Source organism: Vanessa cardui, chromosome Z, assembly GCF_905220365.1.
Source record: "Vanessa cardui chromosome Z, ilVanCard2.1, whole genome shotgun sequence".
Classification (NCBI taxonomy): Eukaryota; Metazoa; Arthropoda; class Insecta; order Lepidoptera; family Nymphalidae; genus Vanessa; species Vanessa cardui.
In genome coordinates this window covers 13,325,042-13,349,177 of record NC_061154.1, presented here as the reverse complement: position 1 = coordinate 13,349,177, position 24,136 = coordinate 13,325,042, and the positions used below count along the sequence as shown (strand labels likewise).

Genomic DNA, 24,136 nt, shown 5'->3' with positions numbered 1-24,136 from the left:
GTTCATATTTAATTTGATCGAAGTGAGTTAAAATCAAAATCAAAATCAAAATGAACTTTGTTCAAGTAGGCTTTTATAAGCACTTTTGAATTGTCATTTTACAATTAAGTGAAGCTACCACCGGTTCGGAAAGTAGATTCTACCGAACAGAACCGGCAAGAAACTCAGTAGTTACTCTTTTTTAACATTTAAAAAATACAAAGTCATGTTAATTAAATACAATTATTTAAATTAATGTATCCTGCTTGGAAGTCAACAGGTATTAACTCCACGCTTTTTATTTTATTAGTTATTTTTTTTATATAATCTTTTTGGTGGCTTACGGATAAATAGGCCTCGTGTTAGACCTCAGCCGAAAGACATTTATACATTTTTTTAACCATTCCTTGCATCGCCAATGCGGCCTTTAATGTTGGCAAATGAGATATTATGTCCCTTGTATTTATAGTTTTACTAAGTGAGGCACCTTCGGAGGTAGAATACTATAGTAGAAAGAATAGATATACATGGTGAGTTGGTGTTTACATACACAGGCAATATATAAGTAAAAAACAGAATACAGATTTTAGAATTTTAGTTGATAATTAAAAAATATTGCTGCATTAAATTAGTTAAATTTTCAAATGCATTTCAATTTAGTTATAATTAAAAAAAAACTATATTACTTCTCTTTTATGTAAATTGCATTAAAATTATTATCAAAAGTATCTGAAACTAAAAAATCTTGTGAAATATTTTATCCGCATTTAAACAACAATGATAACTCAAAAATGATCCGCCCTGGTTTCGCACGGGTGCGATTTGATATTTTATATACTCGGGAATAATATAGCTTTCAACCAGTAGAAAAAAAAAAAGAATTACATCACTAGTTTCGATTTCACTTTGGATTTTACCCTACAAACTAACAGACATTTTTTACCCCATTATAATATTTGTATTCAAATACCTACCTATACATTTGTAACTAAATAATACAATTGGTCCTAAAGCGTTTTTAATAAAGCAGTCTTGATAATTTTTACGGAAAACCTTTAATCAATTATGTTTCAATAATAATTCTATCAATACTGTTAAATACGAAACAATTTTCAATTTCCCTTAATAGTAAAGAATATATGCTGTTTTAGAACTGGATCCGACTATAACTACGGCGAGATCGAACTAGCGACTTTTGTACTAATAGCACTACGAATCGTACACGTTTCCACAATTCCGGTTTAAATATAGACTAACTTTTAGACTAACAGTTAGATACATACATTTAAAATATGTTGACTTTAGGGTCGAGCGTCGTGTTCGCGTCGTCATTCGTTTAAATCGAATTTATGTTCAAATTAGTTTTTGATGCACAAATACCGAACACTAATCTAATTTATATGTTAATTTTAAACATAAATATACAAACAAAGCAATTAAAACAATTGGAAATTTCTATTGAAAGGCAATAATTGGTTACATACAGCCAGCATGAAAACTATTTTGAGACTTAAATAAAAACAGCTAGGAAAATATTTAATTGTGAGATTAATAAATACCAAAAAAGAGGTAAAGGTTTCATATCAGGGTAACTTATATAAAAAATTAATACATATTTTAAAAAAGCCATATAAAAGACATACATAAAACTTATATCAGAAGACGCAGTGCGTTTCTGAAAAGACTTTATATTTAAAACAGATATATTATGTATATTATAATATTGTATCATTTATTAGCGGTATTTAGGAATTCTACCAACGTTATATTTAGAAATTTAACGATACAAGTTCAAAGTAAATTTTATAAACGGTTTTACAAACGATCACAGTGGCGTGCAATTGGAGAGGCCTATGTCCAGCAGTGGACGAACATGGGTTGTTGATGACACCTATATATCATATTATCTATAATAATCAATAATTATTATTTTTATACATTATAAAATATTTAAAGTTACATATAAATTGAGTTAGTAAAAACTGCGCTAAAATACAGACTTACTTATTTTATCAATATATATAGATTTCACAGACTACATTTCTTAAATTAATTGCGTATTTTTATTTCATCTAATCTATAAAAATAAAAATTATTTAATCACAAGTTCATTTAGAATAAAATGAGATAAATAATATAAAGATAGCTTTTCCTGGATTAAATTTCAGTTTCAGTAAACTATTTACTTTCAAGCGATGAAATAGAAATGTAAAAGAACATATTCAGTCGCTTGTCTTCTTATATTTCTAAGACATAATAAGGAAAGTCCTACCAAATATGCATCTCGTCCAATTTAGGTAGTTAGACTGCACAATATAAATGTACATTAATATGTGCAGAGCGTTGTTGGAACTTGAAAGGACCTGATAAAAGTGGACTACGGCTCTACATCATTTGGAATACAAACGTGAAACTTCCCAAAACCGTTGTTATTAAAATGTTTGAAGACCAACATGTCACAATTTTATCCTACAATCTCGGTCAACGGCAACCTTATAAAATGAATTAAAAATGATTACTCATCAAATAATTTACTCGTAGAACCTTATTCTGCTTTCCGAGGCACGAAACTGTAAATCTAGTAAACCAACGAAAGTCAAAAGAACATATTCTAAAACATAATTACAAGATAAAAATTGATCACTAAACTTTAGTATTAAAACATAAGTTAAATTGGTAACTAATTAATATAATTTATACAAATACTAGTGGTGTGCGCTATTTCGTGCGCGTTTGAATTTAACAAAAGGTTATTGTTTTAGCCTAAGTTACAGCGGCTTTCTGTCAGTGAAAGTTCCGTCAAAATCAAAGTAGACGTTCCAGAGATTAGCCGGAACAAACCCGCAGATAGACAGAGAAAAAATGAAAAAAGAGTTATTTTGGTATATATACCATGTATACATTCATATGCATGCAGTACAAAGCGGTTATTTTAAAATTACAAACAGAAACTCCAACTTTATTATAAGTATAGAAGATATAAATAGATAATCCAATTCAGATTTCGTATAAAATTGTTTAAAAATAGAGAAACAATATTCTTTTATTACTTTGTGACTGGCTACATTGCAATATTTGCGATATTAATATATCTACGTTTAAAGAGGTCTCAATAGGTTGAGCTGGAATATTGGAACTTGAAATATGATATAACTTCGCTATCCATATTGAGCCAGCATATGAAAGCTATGCCTTTATGTCATTGACAACAATACGATATGCCATATAAGACAATATAACACAAGTATCATTTGACTAATGTTCCATTTACAATATAGGATAAGAATTTTTGGGATCACTACTTAATTTTAAATGGAACATAGCTTATATAGCGGACGTCGAAGGTTATATTGAAAATCTGTGCGCTTTCCTGTCAAACCCCGTTGAAACTATAAAAACTAAACAACGAAAGATGTGTTTAATAGACAAATCACAGTAATTATTATTTTGTTTTCGAAAAATGTAAATAAAATATTAAACGACATATTTCGTTCAATTAATTTTTCACACAAAATATATTTCTTCCAAAATAAATAACGTTAAATTAAAACATTTTCTGTTATAAAAATGACTATTTACACTTTCCAATTCACGGTAGAGAAAAATAATACGTGGGGCGTATTATCATGTGATACGGGCGAATAATTCGCTTGGCACGATACTGATTGAGTCAATTTGTTACCCGACTACTTTTATTTCATTATTTAAAAAATTATCGTGGTGTAAACTTTAATTTTACTCGTGCGAAGTCAGTACGTTATAAATATATTTACGGTAGCTAACTCGTTTTAAAAAGTATACACACCGTAATTCATTCTTTAAAAATGCTTTTAAGTTTTTAAATTTCTATTCTTTAAAACAATTCTACCTGGAAAAATCTTTGCCTCGCAGACCTCGGCGACGAAAAGAATTCTCTCTGCAGTGAAATAGTTTCTTTGAGACTCTTCAAGTATAAAAGCTAGAGGTGAAATAAATGGGGCATTTTCTAATAATGGTAGGTAATTGTGTTGCGTTACGAGAGATTATAAGACTTTAATCTCTGGAGAAACTTAACCTATGCATCAATATTGATGACTAAAATTATATTCATATTTATTATTAAATAATAAAAATAATCAATACTGTAGTAGCGATGATTCTAGAATCAGCAATTCACATGTCAATAGATAATTTTAAAAATAGTAATAATGGTTTGTTCGCATTGAGAATAGCCAGCTGTATTTGTTCAAAGTTTATTATAATAACATTGCACTGTCATCAGACTTCTAGTAAGTCTACAGAATTTGAAGTAAATACAGAGCCGGCAAGTGGTCTTGAAATCGAGTTGCAAGATTACAAAGTTACACATTTACCAAGTTGCAAAGTTAAAGATCTGACTAATATAAGCTTGTTACAAAGAGAATTTATTTAAAGCTAAAGTATGTACTTAATACTCACTTTATTAACATTGACTTTCAAAAAAAAAGGTTTAATCTTAAAATAATAATAAATACTTGATGATATAAAACTTTGCAGTTGATATTTTTCGAAAAAACACGGATTGTGTTTTAAAATTGAACAAATCTCTTGTAAATAATTGCCTATTTCACGAATTGAAGCTCGAATCGTGAAATTTTACAGTCAAAATTGAGGCCTAAATAAAAAGCGAAGGCATTCGCTGAAAGTGAGCCGCACACATCGATTAACGGTTAGGATGGCAGTTTTACGCAGACATTTTGTTCTCGGGTTGATCCCGTGACCCGGGTGACCCGGGACGCTCCTCCTACTGGGGCGTATCCCCTCCCCATGTCTAAGGAGCATGTTGAGACGGCTGATACTTTCACAAAGCCATTTCGACTTACCCTACCTATATATATTTCGTTTATAACGTAGGTACATCTACGAAGGGGCCGTTATTTCATCAGAGTCGCTTTATCGTCAGTCTATCATCGTTAAATCGTATTTAACTATTTCCTGATACAAACGTTCACTTAACGCTTAAATTTATAATTTTCTTATTAATTTGTAATGATTGTAAAATAAATTTAAAACCTGGCGCTTTAAATAAATCTAGAGTTTAACGAAAAGCTCGGTGTTAAAAGCGAACAACGTAGAGCGCTTTTAACTAGTAACTAGTTAGTTACTTATGAGCATATTAATTACCACGAACGCTTGTCTAATGTAAGCAAATGCGAATATATATTTTGTGTTCTCTTAATTTCATGTGTTTAACGCAAAAACAACTTTGTGTGTAGAATTTAGAGGACATAATTTTTCTTAAATCTGCCAAGGAAGATCTACCACATGCTACTAATTTTAGACTTTTCACATGCAGAATTGAGCGCGAGCATCAAGCGGGAGAAGATCGTCGAGATATGCGAAGGATGCGGCCAGAAGATCCAGGACCGCTACTTGATGAGAGTTGGCGATCTATCCTGGCACGAACACTGCCTCAGCTGCTGCGTCTGCGGGTGTCCACTAGCCCATACATGCTACACAAGAAACGCCAAACTGTACTGTAAACCGGACTATGATAGGTAATTTTTTTTACCCCTTTATTTAATATTAATTTAAATAGATATATTTGTATGTATATTCATTGCGAATTACGCTAGCGTGCGCTCGCGATTATTAAGCTAAGCGAAATGCTGTGCGTTTGTTTGCCCAATTTGTGTGTCATTATATCTTTTTGTCCCAGACTGTTCGGTGTTAAATGTACGAGGTGTGGCGACAGACTGCTACCCCAGGAGATGGTTATGCGGGCACAGCAGTATGTCTTTCATATCCAATGCTTCGTTTGCGTCATGTGTTGCCAGCCCCTTCAGAAAGGCGAACAGTACGTCATCAGAGCAGGCCAAATATTCTGTAGGCAAGATTTTGAAAAGGAGATGTACTTGATGCAACATACGGAAGACGATATGATAATTGATGATTCAGAAAGACCGCGCGATGGAAGGCGTGGACCAAAGCGTCCTCGAACGATTCTCACGTCTGCACAACGCAGACAATTTAAAGCTTCTTTTGAAGTGAGCCCCAAACCATGTCGTAAGGTACGAGAAGCTCTTGCCAAAGATACCGGCTTAAGCGTCCGAGTAGTTCAAGTTTGGTTTCAAAATCAAAGAGCTAAAATGAAAAAGATTCAACGTAAAGCAAAGCAGGAGGGTGATAAGAATGCGGATAAGGAAAAGGACAAGGACGAGAAGAGCATTAAGCAGGAGTCGCCTTCAAGCGAACATGAGCATGGAAATTACCTGGGCTTGGATACGTCGTACTCGGCGTCAAGTCAGCCCCTAAACCCAAACCTCCCGTATTCCCCTGATGGTACGTTGTTGATTAAAGAAATAGTATACTCAACTACATGTAACATTTTATTTTAAGAAATCATTTTCTGGTTTTTTAGTTCCGTCGAAGAAAGATTTTTTAATCTTATTTTTATTTCAGATTATCCAGCTCATTCTGGAGACAGTTTCTGCAGTTCGGACATATCACTTGATGGCAGTAACTTTGATCAGCTCGACGAAGGTGCTTCCGACACCATGAGCCTTCAGAATTTGGAGGTTCCACACCATCCCCATCAACACGGAAATCATTCATCTCACGAGCCCCTCAACTTAGGTACCGGTGCTGTGGTTAATCCAATTGATAAGCTCTATCTTATGCAGAACTCTTATTTTAGTACGGATCACTGATTCAATGCCAATCGCGCAGTCACGCCCAAAGGTAATCGACAGCGCATCTATCCTAAAGACTTTTCTAGATATACATCTACCAACACGAATCATACGGAAACAGTGACAAATTCGAGCAATTCTATATTACGTTACGGATTTTATTCAACATTATAAAGTGGTATTTATGTTGTGAGTGTTACGGTAAACATAGATGTTTAATTAAAATAATAATAGTGTATAAAATTTGTGAAAATTTATAGCATTCAAAGTAGATATGATATGATTGCAAATGTATTATATTGATTTGAACTGTAGTAAGCGATATTTACATGAAGAAACTTGTATTTATATGTGTTATATTAAGTGTAAGATTTAGTAGTAAATAGTATTTATTTAGTAACATTATTGCATTACTACCTTTTATGGAATGTTGTAAATATTGTACACAGCGACAACTTTTTCTCTGGTCAGTGAAATGTAAACTGTACATAAGTATTTAATACGTACCTAACATTTTAAAATGTTTAAGAAATGATGTATAATAAAATTTATCGTCCTCTTTTTAAAGGATTGTTAATTGCAGTATAGTGTAAATATATTTATGTGAATGTATGTTTATGTAATGTGTATGACTTCAACAAGGTTTATAGTTTCGACAGCCTCGATTGCCTAGTGGACAGTTCGTTGACGCCGAGTTTCTGGCCATAAACCCCAGATCGGGCTATTAAAAAGATATCGGGTTTTGAATTTCGTGTCTCTAAAAGCATGTAAAGCCATCCGAGGTTGACAGGGAAGTAAATTATTGCTGGTGATGTGGAGTTGTTGTATCTCCGTTTTAATGAACTAAATCAAGATAAGTGAATCTGTGTAAATCTTGTGCACTATTACAAGTTCTGCACAGATTGTGAGTACGTCTACAGAGTGGCCGACGAGAAAAAAATCCAGGTCAAACTAGTATGATCACTATAAATAGCCCTGCAATTATCGTGATTCGTTCATTTGTACTTATTATTATTAAACGATCGAAATAAAACTGGGGAACATAAAAGAAATATAATGCTTTGTTTAAATATCGTTAGATATTCATAACTTTTTGTATATAGGGATTTATTATTGTAATAAAAATTAATTGTCACTAATCGCGTATTAAGTCTAAGTACCTACTCTACTTATGTGAAGCTAGATTACCAAAGTTATAGTAATATTAGTCAGTTTCATTCGTTTGAAATAAAGTGATGTTTGTTTTAGTTCGTCACAAAGCCGTAATCGTAAGTTGAATACAGTAGTTTTTGAAAATAACTGTCTTATATTTATGTTACGCTGATTTCGAAGTGATAAGCACATTTAAAATTGTATTTTCTCGATTTATTTATATGAATATTTAATATGTATAAAAAAGGTTCTCGAAATTAAAGAGGTATTGTGTATACACATTATAGTTATGCATCATAACTATAATGTGTATACACAATACCAAAAATAACAGCATGAGGTAAGGTTTAATCGAATCGTATTATTAAATTGATTTCAGTCTTTTTCAATCACCTGTACTTCTTTCAACGACAAAGAAACAACAACATGTTACAATCATCACGTATAAGCCTTATGTTACCGCACCGTATTCATTTAGTTTAATCATCTTTCTAAAAAAGCGTTGTCTAATGGTTGAATTGTTGAACAGTGCTTTGTTACCTTCATTCGAATGTTAAATTACTTAGGACAGAAAGAGATAAATCTTTGTTTAACTATTCGACCACTACATAACATGAATTAGTAAGATTGTAAATATTTTAATCTATTTAGACTAATGCCACGTGTCTTAGTTGCTAGTAGGCACTTGTACAAGTTTTGTAGTGTAGGTATTTGACGTTATTATATCGAATATTGATTTTATTAAAATAGTCATTAAATTTCTTTATCACTCATTACTTTAATATTTGGAATGTTTTCCTACCAACGTCTCTAGTCAAACGGCGTGTGATTTTAGATTTAAGTAATTGCCAAAGTATTGTGTTTTATTCAAAACACGCCGTTGTTTTATATATCGGTGTAAAATAAATAATGACTCAGAAATTTGTGTTTAATTATTTAATTAAAGTATCAACTGTTTTTTTTTTTTCATTTCGCAACGCTTAGGTGCTGACAGTGACAGGGCCAGGCCAAGGCCTAAACGGCCCTGTCACGCTCAAGAGCTTATTAGGATAATGCCCGAATGACTTTGACAGAACAGTTTTTTTAGCATAGACAGAGAAACTTTCACAGTTATTCAATTATTGATTTATTACCAGGTAAAAAGTCAGAATCTTTAATTTTAAAATATTCAGATATTTTTATTTCATCTTGACTCCACTGTTTCGATCGCGGGTCCCTGAGCACTTGCCCAAAGAGCCCACTGAGTGCTAAATTTTAAAATGACTGAATAACACATAGAGCACAGCCTGAGCCGGCGGGTCAAGCAGAATCAAATTTTAGAAGAATTCCCTATGGAATGAAGGTGAGTTTTAAGAGTTGACTATTTCAAGTTCATCTTCACATTCAAATTTATATAAGCTTGTGTTAATTGTATAAAAGCAGATGATAACAATTTTTTGGAAATTTTATCACTTAATAGAGAGTAACTTAGCGTGAAAGATTTTGTAAAAGTTCGACAATTATGAAAGATAGAATTATGGAAATCGAGAATTTGGTTTAGCCGTAAAATATCTATTAAGGAGTTTTTGAAAATGTATTGTCTGAAATGATGAAATTGGGATAAGAGTTTGTATCGAAGTTCGCCTTTTTTCAATGTTTGTATACGGTGTTTAGACTTGGATCCATTAATAAAGGTCGTTAGTTAAATCGCTTACGAGACCTCACCCCTTAAAAAGATGGCGATGGAAATGTCGATAAAAAAATTGGATGGAAGTTCTTTTTTTCGAAAGAGATGCATTGAGATCATTGTTTAATTTTCTCTTTATAAGGAAAAGACTAACGTTTCGGTGTTGTCCGATGGTATATACCTACCATGAAAGGTACATGGCTATTGCCTGAATTTGAAATAATTACCTATATAATCAAGACAGAGTAACAGTCACAAAGACAGACTTACTTACGCATTTATAATATTATTCCATACTAATATTTATTTATTATAAAATACTCACATACAAAAGGAGTAATTTTATGAATATAGTACGACACAACTTCGGTGTAACATCGGCAAAATTGGTGAAACCGATTACATCCGAATTAAGTGAATAAAAAATCATTAATCTTTATGTTTATGTTCTGGAAAAATGATATGATGAACTTTCTTATTTGCAATAATATATAACACAGAAGTAAATAAAATCGCAAATTAATGATTGATTGTTTTTTATTTTTATTTGGCGATACTACGAACGGAACTAAATAATTTACTTAATAGTAAATCACACTGCGCCATCTAGTTTTCAATAAAAGAACTACCAGCATTTATATGTCAACAACTCGTATACAAAAAGATAGATGACTCTGTAAATAAATGTGCATATTAATAATAGCAAAAATGTATCATAATTTAATTATAGCAAAAATAGTAATAGGTAAAAATAAATTAGTAGGTAAGGCATAAAGGCATACGGAAAAAAGTATCGTGGCGACGACCAATACTGTCACTATACCTTAGTTTAATCGAGAAATGAAACAGGTGTAACTGTTTATAATTTTAATAATACAGTGTCAATGATGTACATTTCTTTAATTAGATTTATTTGTACTTAAAATATAACGAAATCACTGTCTCTTAGTTGAGTGAGGTAGTTTGTGTAGGAATAAAGATGGCAAATATATATGTATATGTATGTGTCAATGAACGCGATAATTTATGAAGAAAGTGCGCCTTCAAAGGAGGATTTTCTTAAAATATACCTTTATAGTATTCATTTATTAGATAGTGAAAAAAAAAACAATTAAATTTGCTTAAAATAATTTACTAAGAAACGAACACCTTTAAAGTAGAAAAAAATGTGTGTTTACATTGTTTGATATTAATATTATGTGATCAGACTTTGTTATATTCTATTATTCCTACTGTATTGAGTTTTATAATACAATAGGTATTTAATTATCACTACGTTTATGTACAATTTTAATCCTTAGTATAAGCAAAAACGTGTATGTAAATTTAAATAAGTTAAAATTTGTAAATTGTGAATGAAAATATTTATATTTAGAATCTTAGTTTTTTTTATATCTACACATAAACTACGCAAAGGAGACACTAGAGATACATTAAAATATGTGCCAAGGTAAAAAACACACATAAAACACTAGGTACACTAATTAATAATACTACTGAACAGGTGATTTATTGATTACCATTGACTTACATATACTTAGTATATAAGGTACTTCGAAATTACTACCTAATAGATCACACATTGAACGGTCGTCATAGTAGCGGCACTTGAATATGGTGTAAGAAGTTTTTTTTTACAAATACATGGTTATTTGAATACAATAATTCACATACAAAAAACATTAAATTTTAATAGCAAACTTAATTTTCCTGGCCATGTAGAAAATATAGCAAATTAAAAATAGATTATGCAAAGGTAGTCGTACAATTTTTATACTAAATTATATAATTCTAAGTGATGCAACTTCATTAATGCAATTATTAAGCTGCGTCTACATCAATGGTAATTTGAGTAATATTGTTTTGCTGGTAATGTTTTTAATAAAAGAATTTTCTCATATTACCTTAATTATTCGTCTGATATTGATTATTACAATGTTCTGTAATTGTTGGATTTGAATACCGAAGACATTCCAAATTGCAAGCAGTTGTGACAGAGGTACATGTAGATACCAAAAAAGAACACTTTAACAAAACATATTTAATAAATTAATGATTCTTAAATAGTGTAAGGCATGAGTGGAGATTACTGATAGTTTTAATCTGCAGATCATACTGCTTTGTTTATTAATAGTGTCCATTAAAATATCACACTGAAGATATTAAAATATTAACCGATGAAGTAATATAATCATTCATCGTATGGGATTCTGCAATACTTGATGTCCGCAAAGACCTTGCCAACGTTGATATAAATAGTGAATAATATCTCGTTATGACTGCTGTTTAACTAAGAAATGGCTGTAATGACAGATTTGAGAACTTACTGTACCCAAATATATAGGCAATAAACGTCATTAATTTAAAACTACTTTATTGAATATTAATAGAGATTATTTTCGTCTCGCTAATTAGATAGGATTGGTTTTATGTATAAAAAAGGGTAATCTTCACCTGTATTCATGTAATTTTAAAGCAGTACTTTTACTATAAGTATTATTTAAGATATTATCTTTATACATTATGACCAATTAATTTTGTGAGCTTAATTCTAGTTATAAAAATATTGCTTTGTGAAAAGTTTATAAAGCAAAGTTGGTGTTTGTGATTTCAGTTGCATTAATGGTTTATAGATGAAACAAAAATAAAACAAAGATTGCAAAAATATTTCTTAATAGATGTTTTAACACCATAACAGAAAAAGAGGTATGATTTATGAGACAAAAAGTCAATCAAATTAATTTCCAATATCATAACAGTGTATATAGATCTATGCAGTCACAGAGGCGTTTTAGTGTATATAAAATTAGATTATATTAGTACATGTCGATAATTTAGCCGAGTGACCACCTTCATGAGTGAATGTATCTATAGGTATTGTTGTTGAATATATATATAGACATACTGACATGAAAAAATATATTAATGATTGAAATGCAGATCATATCCTGCGTTAAAAACATTCCGCCTTGACAACTAAAAGTAAATTGTCACCGCACACAGATTGAGCTTACAAATGGACAAAGTTTGACATCTGAAGTTTCATTTTTAGTGTGTTTTATATAAATATATAAAGAACATTTTTTTTTTATATTTACTCTATAATCTAGCCTTCTACAAATATAATTATACATAATATTTACACTACATATTTAAAGATTTACAAAAGAAATATATATCATATACATATAGACACCAAAACTTGAAAATAAAATTAAACTTAATATATTGTAGGTACCTACCTATTTTTTTTTCTATCTGTACTTATTATTCGTACTATCGGGCTATGGCTTGCGGATAAAATTCTTAACAGGGCTAGGCTTTAACATTCCTCAAAATTTATAGTATTATAGATTATTATGACAGTAAGAATTTATTGCTTTTAGTATAAGATATGTAAATACATTTAGAAATAATGTTATTTTGTATAAAATTGTGTATGAATTAGTGAGATTGGTTATATATGTCGCATTGATTTTAATTACATATTATGTATGTTTGCTATAAGATATCATTATTGTTGTAAGTTAATGTGAACATAATATATACATAATTTTATCAGAATACTTCCAACCTCCTTAATGAATTTTTTTTTTTGCATTTTAATGGCCAGTATTTTAGTTATTATTATACTTTGCAGATAGGAATTTGAAGCATTATCTTTTCAACTTAAAATTCTAACCATTTAACTGAAGGTAAAACCAACAATTTTATTAAGACCAATGTATTTGATAAGTATAAATATAGTAAACGAAAAAAAATGTTAACCGGATATACATTTCTTATAAGGTCCACAAGCCATTTGAAATAAGCTTAAAGCCTATTAATCACTGAGGCGTAAAACTGCATATTTACCTAAACGATTTGATATAAGCGTTTGCAAGTGACTTTTGTTTCAAAGAATTTTATACCATCAAAATATGTTGTCCTATACTTCATTGTACAATATTTTAATAAAAATAATTAATGCTGATTCAATAATATGTATATACTTATCTTAATGTATAACATATTATTACTTGCAAGCCGCTTAAGAAATTTATGTATGTTGTAGTTTATTAGTTATTTAAGTATGTTGTAACATTTGTGTTGTAAAGTACGCTTCAGTGTACAATAGGAATGTTGCCCATTTAGTACGAAAGGTTAAACAAGTTTCAGGCAGCCACTTCCTCGTTACTCGCCTCAAACTCCAATTTCACATCCCCAGTCAGACCTTCAACGTCCACTTCATTCTCTGAAGCGTTCAACATGTTCAATGTAACCTGTAAGAGTAATTATTTTTTATTAGATACAGTGAGATTCAAAATTTAATTTTAATATCTACTATCATTCTTTGTATATACAAAACATTATCTACATAAATTTTAACACATTTCTTTAAGAACTAAAGGAAATAAAAATAAATATTTACATTTTTGGTAAGGTTAGGTTGGAGGAATTTTAATTTGGTAATAAATATATATATTTAATTACAGTGTATTTCAGGAGTCTAAAGCGAATGATATAAACGTAAGATGTATTTGCTGAATGTCATTCGGCAGTTCATTGAATAGCCTCGCTTAGTAAAAAGCTAGACTTATAATTAAATGACTTAATTTAGCTACTTAACTGCGACATACACAAAACATCAGAAATATAGGCCGATCCCAATGGGAGGAGTAAAAATTATAGGATTTGTCAACAAAGTGTTGCCTTGAATGACAGCAAAGTCGTTATACAACGGGAGTAAATTTAAGGTGGACATTAATTATGGGCTGTGTTTAGTGCATAATATTGGGAAGCGATTCGGAAATCGCATGCTATGATATAAGGTTGATTTATTTTACTCCTCATGCCTAGGCTATATAGTTAACATATCATTCTACTTAAAATAATTATATATATATGTAATGTACTCAAACTTGTAGGGTTTTAAGCATGCTATTGATAAACAATTAAAAAATAGGTTTAAATGTTTTTTACAGTATTAATGTTTCTATATTTTCTTCATTTAGATATTATTTAAGTACCATCATTAGCATGTTCTTTTCCACTACAATATGACTGATATTTCAAGCTTCATGCCAGCTGGACTAAAATCCTATATGAACAATAGCCAAATTCATTCTTTTTGCGAAAAACTAGCCAATACTGCATTAAATAAATTTATTTAATATATATTTAGCTTACTAAATATTTTTATTAAAAATAGGTATGTTTGTGCTCTGTGAAATAAAATATTAACATGCGGTCTTTGACTCATAATGGAAACAAGCTTCGCTATTCTACAGCTGTATCAAAATTTTATTGATATTTATCTAAATTATTAAAATGTAAAATTAAATGGCACTGGAAAAAAATTATGCATAATAACCAGCATTATTTTTTTAAATTTAATTAAACCACTAGTGATACATTAACGTTATGCCTAGGTACCATACACAACTAAAAAAATATATTAAAAAAAAATACAGAAATATTTAAGCAGGAATTCTGTTTGCGTAGACTAATTTAAAATTAAAGTAATATAACTTTTTCAAGTGTGTAAATCAGCAATATATAAATATATATATATATATATATATAATAAATACACACTAATACTCTTTATTTTTTTTAATATATAAAATACCTATTAATCCTACACTGTTGTAATGCTATAAAGCCATCTGTTGTAGAATAAAAATGATCATTTGGTGTTTTCACAGCAAAACTCTATGGTTTAAAAGGCAAGCCACAAACACTATCCTACTTAACTTTACACATTTAGTATTTGTGGATGAAACAATAAAACTCATTAGAGCACATCCTTTTGGAATTAGTCTAATATTGTGACGGGCACAGCTACTATTTGTGTAATTTCTTATATCTCCTTTAAGTTGTTGATTTTGTAGTATTTTAATATAATATTATGAAGATTTTTTGCTAACCATCTTAAGTTCAATAAAAAGTTAAGATAAAGCTGATGTATTTTTGGGACCTTGTATTGTTATCTTAAATTAGAACAATGATATAATTTTCCTTCATGAATGTCGTATTTGTAATATCTTATTAAGTAAACAAAAATACCAGTTTAAAACCCTGCCTCACTGCTTTTTTGTAAACTAGTATTATTATGTTTTCCACTGCTAGAATTTTAAATTGTGGTATAAATAATATGTAAAAATGAGCCCTATATATGTACACATTCGATTTTACAGTATCATAACAATAACTTATAAAGATATGTTAAAATGAACCATGCATATAGCCGAGTGCGAGGCAAAGCCAGATATGTAAAAAAAAAAATAAAAATTCAAACTTCACTAACTGAAATAAAAAAAAAGACAGCACAACAACTATAGAAAATCTGTGATTGGTTTGCATTAGTTAGTGAAGATTTGAACCTCGGCGTTTTTTCCTAACACGCTCGGTTGGCTGATGATGCTCAGTGGTGGGACTACCTGAGGTGTCTGCTGGGTCGTGCTGGTCACCGTACTGCTTACCTGCCTTACTGGTATACCTGCATCCTCAAAAGCCTTTTTCTTTAGCGTTGTTCGAATTTGGGAACTGAAAACAGGTAATTTATTGTTGAGACATCTGTATTTTTATCAAAATTTCTTTATGATAATATTTATGATGCTAGAAGATACATAGAAAAAACACAAATTAATAATTTAACTTTTAAAATTTTAAGATTGGAGAAATAGTATAAATTTATACTTATAAACTCTTACAATACGTTTGTGTATATACCCAGTAATATTTATAATTGTTTTTTTTTGTACAAAAATAAGTATATATAATGTAAAGTACAAACATGTTTCTGTTACAAGAAAGGAAGAAAGAAACCCAAGTTAATTCACATTGGACACATAATAAAAAAGGAAATGACAAGAAGTGACTTCAAAAATAAATTCAGAAAATACAACAACAGACACAACGATAAATTATTAAAAAAATTGTAAGGGATATAGATCCAGTCTGATACATTGTACACTGTCAACACATTGTGAAGAAGATTTAAAATATTACTCCTTTGATGGCTGCAATTACGATGACTTATTGAAGAGTGGATGACTCTTCAATAAGTCAACGTAATTACAGCTCGCCTGCTTGCTTGCCCTGATCCCAATTAGTTTACAGATTGTTTACCATTTGTTTACAAATTAAATTACTGAGGGTCGGCGCATGCGCACGGCTTCCAAACATCCCCATCTGAAGTAATCTCACAAGTAACATCTTTTCAGCCGTATCACCTTTCACACAATGCATACATTGTTTCATTGGTCATCCCTTTCTATCATCCCTCTAGATCCATTCACATTTATGCTTAAGACCTTCCTCCCAATATGTTCTTCATTCCCTCGCAAAACATCCATACCATGATAGGCGCTTATACATAACTTCTCTGCTATCGGTGCCACTTTCAAACTTCCTCTTATGTACTCATTCTTTCACTCTCACCACACATACCTCTCAATATTTTCATCTCCACTGCATGCAGTTGCCTTTCAGTTATCCTTTTGTGGCCCAACACTCTGATCCATATGGGACAGCAGGTCTGACCATAGTCTTATAAATCTTCCCCTTAAGTTTAAGGGGAATTTGGGGGTCACAAATTGCTCCCGTAAAATGCCACCATTTCATTTTCAACTTTATAGTATTAGTAAATGTATCGAATATAAATAAATTTGTCACAGGAATTAAATTGTATATATATATATATATATATATATATATATATATATATATATATATATATATATTCTAAGCTGCATTTTTCAATTAATTTATACTTATACCAATACTTACACTGTCCTGGCTTTTATGTGCTGACTGAGTTTATTCAGATCAACTGCAAAGCGATGTACACAGTTACGAAGCATTTCAATTTCCTCATCTGTCCATTTACCTCTAAAAACATTGAAAGAAATTATTTGACAATACATTATGGCCCTATATTATCAGGTCAAGTAATTATTAATGATTATCATAGTGACCAATTCAGGGCTGTAACTTTAAATGTCGGAAGTAAACAATATATTAACAAAGAAAATAAGAAGTGTGCTTGGAGTGCAATAGTAATTAGATATATTTATAGATGTTTATTTATTTATATCTTTAGTCCTTTATTAATTTGAAATGGATAAAAATGTTAATTATAAGTTTACCTTAGAAGACAAACACATGTTTTTGTAAATTTTACAGTGTTGTATCATTGTTATTGCTGTTACTGTTCAATAATTAGTTTTTAGACAGAATATTACAATTCAACTATTGTGTACATAATATTGTAGATAGATAGTGTTTACAAACCGTGTATTTCATTATAATGATAAGCATATCAAAATGCATTGAATGGTTTGAAATGGAAAGTTAGCGGAGATGCAGACAGAAACAGAAAGCAATTATTTTTGTCATTTTTATAGATATAAGTATAAATTAATGTCAACTTCAATATTAAATGCACATACCCTGGTTGTGTGTCTCCCATCGGATGTAGGAGCATCGTCATCTCAGACAGTTTATTGAAGGCAGTACCTGCCTCCCTAAAGATTTCTCCCACCTAAAAAATATAGATTTTGAAGATTATTTATTTGTAATATGTGATAGCACAAGCCTTGATAAAGTGATCTGAACACAAAGCTTAATTAAGCATATTCTTTAATAAATTATAGTAATAAAATTCTTCAATGGATATACATAATTCCAAAACAAACTAAGGTATATAGTAAAATTATTGTGTTATTACTTGTGTTATCATGTTAAAATCAAATAAGTTAGAGTAATATTGAGATTTTTGCTTACCTTTGCCGCCGAATTGTTCATATTAAAATAGTTTAGAATAATTCCTTCTCAAATATAAAAACGAAAGGGAGTTACAATTACAAAATTAAATAAATAAATTTAGAACCATTAAATATAACGAAAACTAAAACAGCACAAACACATAACCTAACCAAGGTGAGTTGAATGGACCACTTGGATCATAGCATCAGTAAACAGTAACTGTTAAAAAACTCTGTTTGATCTATATGCGTGTTTGAAAATTAATCACAATTTGTAAATCGAACTGAAGTTTATGAATGAAAAAGCTTTTTCGTCAAATTATATTATGAAAGTTAAAAAGTTAAGATGATGTTATTATATGAAATTGAAATACGAATAACAAAACAGGACTACCAACATTAGTTAATTACAATACAGGAAAAGCAATTAAAAGTAGTGTTGATATTATATTTGTAAACATTACTGATGTTTTATACGAGTAGTATTGTATCAGGAATAATAAAAATAAAAAAGAACTACTAAATATCTAGTTACAACTGATGATTTATAGTTTAATAAAATATAATGTAGATCATTGTTTTTACGTATTTACCGATTTCAGAACTGAGTAATTCGATTGTTTACATTGTTCATAATATGTAGGTAGGTATGGAATAATTAAAAATAATTTAAAAGGGATTAAAAAGTCATAATTGTAACTTATTCCAAAACTAATATTAACATAATAAATATTAATGAATCAAGTTGTAAATATAAACATTTAGTAATTTAGTATTTATAAACCTACTTTGTTTGCTGGAGTGTTCATTGAAGAGCGCCGGGATGATAGTATGTATAGAAATTATTTTAAAGAAATTAGGTCTTTGGTTTTAAATTAAACGAACAGTAAATCAATTAAATACTTTCAGGATTAACACAATCTGTAACTATAACCAAGAGAAAAAGTAAATCAATAAAATTAACTCACGAACTTTATGAATGTTGCCTACGTCACTCTTTTTAAAAAAATAAGTATTTATGTTTTATTAATTATCCTTGTTTCTTTTCTTTTTTTATTATGTATATCATATTTCTAAATTAATAAAATATAGTAATTTCAATATATAGTATTTATTTAGTTCAATAGAAAAAATACCTTATATATTGTATGTGTATCTAAATGAAAATGTTCATTTGTAAAAACAAAAATTATTCAAACTTCTAATTCCGACGAAAATAGTTTAGATATTATTTAGATGTTACTAACATGAGAAGCTAATTTCACATAAAAACTCATACAATACAATTTCTTTTCCAAAGTTTGGTAATAATTATGAACATAACAGAAATATACATATGATTATATTTAATATTTTGCTAGATGATTATGTTTTTTACCTCTAACATTTAAAAAGTTTTAAAACAGGTTTCTTCTAAAACATCAAAAGACGCCTTTACAAAATCGAGTTGTCATGAGTTTTTTTAATATTTTCTTAGTAAAATTTTGTATTTTTTACCCATGGCAATATGGGTAATGTACCTTTACCACTAATCATATGATTTATGTGGCATTGCATAAATTCTGATAATGATTTTTACTAATAATAAAATAATAATAAATACTTAGAGATACTTCAAATAAAAAAATTATGTTTTAAAATAATTACGAATATAAAAATACGAAATATTTTAAAATATATAAATTATAAAAAAAAAGAGACATATTTCATGTTTTATATTTTGATGTTCAAATAATTATATCATAAATAGAATAAAAATGCATTCCGGCCGTAAAAAATATCGGTCGGTCTTTTTATTTGTGTGAAGTTCTCACTTTTTTTCTTAAAAAGTTTGTGTTGGTCAAACTGCTAATGCGTCACTTCCGTTTAATTTATTGATTTTCCATAATGGCGCCAATTTCGAATGCTTGATGATCATATCGATGACAAGATGATCTACTAATGTTTGCAATGTATGACGTGGTAAGCTATCAATTTTGGACAAAATAAGCCTCTATGCTTATTTTGTCGAAAATTGATAGCTAGTAATATGATCGTTAGTAATATGTAATTATTTTTTTACATTATGTTACTTTTTATGGTTTAGTCATGTTTCAGTTCTCTATGGAGACTAGCTATCTTATGATACAGGGCCTAAGTGTGTGCGTGCACCTACACTCTAATCATAACACAATAGGTCGATTACTTTTTGTCTACCCGACTTTGAGTTTGAATCTAAAAACAGTCATTAGTGTAACTGTATGAATACATTATACTTAATATTGCTGTAGAGTTCCACGGGCTTAAGGCCTGTTTGGTGCAAACTTCATGCAAATCCTAAATCGATTTTAGTTTTAGGTTATGACGAACGACTGCAGAAATATATAGATACCAATATGATGTTGGTAGCAAAACGACTCGAAGCATGATTATTGTTTCAGAACTTCCAAAGCGAACTGTTTAATCTTTGTCTTCAAGTACCGAATAGTACTTTTTTCAACTTATAGTACCGTCCTCTAACCTTGTTCAACCTTGGTTTTTGATCCATTACATAAGTAGTTCATTGTGGAAACTTTAAATGTTTAAGATAAATAATTTTATGTTAAAAATACTGACCTAAAAGTGCTCTAGGAACAGGCTGGTTTCTGAGACATGCCCTATTTAATGTTTCATAATTACTTTGTAATTTCATCGAAATATTTTGGTGCTCAGAGCATCTGCATAGAGCAATATTACGAACTTAATCCACCATATTATTATTTTTTGCCAATGTCATAGAAGTAACCATTTCAACTAAAATTTGTCTTCTAATTCCATTTCCATTCATCGATTCCTAGCATACATAATCATAATGTCTTTGTATATTCAATATCTTGTTTTCTTTTTTATAAGAAACGCTGAGTTATTAATTGGGAAACCTTGAACGCATAATATTCAAGGCACATTTATATGAAGTATGATGTTTATGTATGGATCGGTAAATGGAGCGTGGGGATGGGGTATAGGTGGTTAGGTGGATTCGAGCAGCAATGAATGGGTTTATTAGTGGAGGGGTGGACGGCATTAGTCTATAGGTTACATCAAGGATATTTGCAATTACTTTGTACGTTGTATATATTTTATTTGCTTAAAAAGTGTATGCAAGTGTAACATAAGGAAGAATAGTTAGATGAGTAATTGTAAACTGTTGAACTTAAGCCTCCTCCTTCTCCTTCTGCACCCAGTCCTGTCAAGCCGTCTTCTCAATATTGACGACCTCCATGGTCGAGTGGTGTGTACACCGGTTTTCATGGGTACGCCACTCTGAGGTCCCGGGTTCGATTCCCGGCCGAGTCGATGTAGATTACCATTAGTTTTCTATGTTGTCTTGGGTCTGGGTGTTTGTGGTACCGTCGTTACTTCTGATTTCCATAACACAAGTGCTTCAGCTACTTACATTGGGATCAGAGTAATGTATGTGATGTTGTCTCATATTTATTATTATTATTATTTATTTGCTTATATGTAAATATTTTGTATCTAGTCTTCAGATATTGAAGTTGGGAACGACCGAAGAAACGATAGATGGATTGTGTGAAAGAGAAATAATGTTACTCGTGATATGACGTGCGACAGAGAAGAAGAGACATGCTGGGCCAACCCCAGATAAAATTGGGATAAGTGCAAAAGGGTGATATGTTGTATTCCATATGAGGTATACATATTTTTGAAGACAGCTTCAAGCATACAGATGCTGGTCTGTATTTGTAAGTATATTTAAGTATTAAGAAAAATATACTCAGTTGTCTTATTAAATAGAGTGTTGAAAAAGTTTTGTGATGGAGTGAAGAAGGTTACGCTTCTCCACTCGAGTATCGCCGAGCTGGCGGATTGTTGAAGGTCAACAGATTTTTTTCACTAAATAGTTTTATATGTTATATTTTACAAGATATTTGAAATTTTACTCTCAAGATATCAATATTAATCTTTTTCATAGATACTCGGTAACTTTTGTGGAAGTCAGCTTATTTATAATTAAAATATATTTCACTCATTCAAGCTCATAAAAAACGTATGTGTCGTATATAATATATGTACGCTCATACTGTGATACGTATATTTCGGACGAAATTTATCAAGTGGTGGGCGAATATCAGTAAATAAACAAAAGGTTATTTTACAAAAATCTCTTTAAATGTAACTCAGTTCAACATATCAGTGGTCACGTTATTGAGAAATAAACAAAGGGTGCGAAGGCTGAATTGACCATACAAATGAAATACCAATATCATTTGTAATTCAAACACATTTTCAACCTAATGAACTATTATTCGCATTGGGATATGGTTTGTTTTGATTCTTACGTGATACAAACTGCAACTTGTGAAAGGGCATTTTATTTAAAGAAAACTTAAAGAAAATATTTTGCTTATGTTTACTAGACAAATACAAATAACTAAAATTATCTTTAATTTTGTTCCATTTTATCGTAATTATAGAAGAGTATTTGTGAATTGTATTGAAACGAAATCAAAGACTTTTCTGTAGATACTTTGAAGCTTCAAAAATTTTAAATACAATATTCTTTTCTGTCATAGTTTTGGTACCTTTCGTTTGTTTTTACAATTCACCTGTACTTGAAAAAAGAAAAGTAATTCGGGCGATAACGGAAATGTTGATCATTTTTTGTATACGATATATCTCTTTTCTTCGTAAGAAGAGCCTTTTTACTGATAGATATCAGTAAAAAGGAGGAGGAGTAAGGAGGATTGATTTAAGCTTGATTCCATGCTGTAACTGAATTATTTCTATAGGGCCAAAATTTTTTGCAAATAGCAACACTTGATTTCTCAAAAACAGTGACAGTTATGGAACCACGGGTGGCGGTAAATTGTGCGTTGCTTCATGCAATTTTTTTTACGACCGAGCGCTTCACGGGGCAGCACTGTGCTTTTGGTCAAAAATAAATTAATTATACAAAAAACAAAGATTCCTACTACTGTACGACGCCTCTTTAGAGTTAAATACGGATTACAACATGTAATTGAGTGTCCAAGTGTGAATTTAATTAAAGCTTGAGTCGAGAAGTTCGAGCAAATGGAATTGACAATGAATATCAAACAAATTTGGCGGCCACGTTTAAGAAGAAGTGAAGAGAATATTCGGGAGTTTGAAATTTCTGTAAGGGACAATTCAGAATCATCTACGCGTAAGCGGTGTGGCAGCTCTACCAAGAACAAGTCTGCGGCGAAATTTTGCTTTTGGACCTAAACTACACCATATTAGCTTTAAATTATACAGGAATGAAACCAGAGATGAAACCAAACGATTGAGTTTACCGGTGGTAAACGAAATGTTTCCTAACAAATTGATGTCTCGCAGAGATGATATCCCATGGCCTCCAAGAAGATTGCGATTTTTTCTAGATATACCCATCTAAAGAATTGAGTGTACAATAAACCAACGACCATATCACAATTAAAAGAAAACATCCACGAGGAGATAACAGATCGCTTTTCTCCTCCTCTGATCCTCATAGCACGTGTCAGCCAGTTTTCCAAAATTTACGTAGTCGATTCCAGGATTGCCAACGACAAGAAGGAGCACATCTCTACGGTATAACTTTTAAAAAATAAATTTCAATAAATGTTTATTACGTTAATTATATCATCAACAAAATAACATGTGTACCTACTTTTATTGTTACTCATGTTTCAAAAGTGCAAAAATTTTTGGCCCATCCCGTATAATAAATATATTATGTAATTATAATAATCTCTATGATACTTGGAACATTCGTTATAATTTTAACTGGACTCTTCTCTAGAGCACGAAAATATCATCTCTGTTTTAGAGAATGTGTTTAGATTCTATTAGAATCTTTATCGTTCTGATATGGAGTATGCGTTACTAGATTGTGTCAGTAACAATATATCATTATTTATTTATTGTTTTTTCTAGTGTTAAGGAAACAGGAGACT

General features: G+C 30.3%; 2 protein-coding genes across 5 annotated transcripts; one reads left to right on the top strand and one right to left on the bottom strand.

Annotated features, from left to right (window-relative positions):
* The first annotated feature begins 5,262 nt into the window (after nt 1–5,262).
* Nucleotides 5,263–6,799, top strand: LOC124542838 (LIM homeobox transcription factor 1-beta). The gene is made up of 3 exons (XM_047120721.1): nt 5,263–5,495; nt 5,657–6,279; nt 6,400–6,799. The coding sequence occupies exons 1-3, from the start codon at nt 5,263–5,265 to the stop codon at nt 6,645–6,647; spliced, it is 1,104 nt and encodes a 367-aa protein (XP_046976677.1). The 3' UTR covers nt 6,648–6,799.
* A 6,718-nt stretch (nt 6,800–13,517) lies between these two features.
* On the bottom strand, nt 13,518–19,172 carry LOC124543050 (chromatin complexes subunit BAP18-like). Of its 4 annotated transcripts, none has more exons than XM_047121068.1 (5): nt 18,217–18,614; nt 17,883–17,974; nt 17,221–17,322; nt 15,870–15,975; nt 13,518–13,709 (listed from the first exon to the last, which is right to left on the bottom strand). In XM_047121068.1, exons 1-5 carry the CDS (start codon nt 18,235–18,237, stop codon nt 13,602–13,604), a joined length of 429 nt encoding a protein of 142 aa, XP_046977024.1. In that variant the 5' UTR covers nt 18,238–18,614; the 3' UTR covers nt 13,518–13,601. The 4 variants fall into 4 exon arrangements, with proteins under 4 accessions (XP_046977024.1, XP_046977023.1, XP_046977025.1 ...); XM_047121067.1 differs by lacking the exon at nt 18,217–18,614 and adding an exon at nt 18,986–19,172 and having other exon boundaries at nt 13,524–13,709; nt 15,813–15,975; XM_047121069.1 differs by lacking the exon at nt 18,217–18,614 and adding an exon at nt 18,986–19,170 and having other exon boundaries at nt 13,524–13,709; nt 15,912–15,975.
* Nucleotides 19,173–24,136: the final 4,964 nt, after the last annotated feature.

Coding starts and splice junctions, on each gene's coding strand:
- LOC124542838 (XM_047120721.1), top strand. CDS start 5,263: ATGCTACTAATTTTAGACTTTTCACATGCAGAATTGAGCGCGAGCATC. Junction 5,496..5,656: donor TGTAAACCGGACTATGATAG/GTAATTTTTTTT, acceptor TTTTTGTCCCAG/ACTGTTCGGTGTTAAATGTA. Junction 6,280..6,399: donor CCTCCCGTATTCCCCTGATG/GTACGTTGTTGA, acceptor TTTTTATTTCAG/ATTATCCAGCTCATTCTGGA.
- LOC124543050 (XM_047121067.1), bottom strand. CDS start 19,006: ATGAACACTCCAGCAAACAAA. Junction 15,976..17,220: donor CACATAAAAGCCAGGACAGT/GTAAGTATTGGT, acceptor ACCTGTTTTCAG/TTCCCAAATTCGAACAACGC. Junction 13,710..15,812: donor TGTTAGGAAAAAACGCCGAG/GTTCAAATCTTC, acceptor TTACTCTTACAG/GTTACATTGAACATGTTGAA.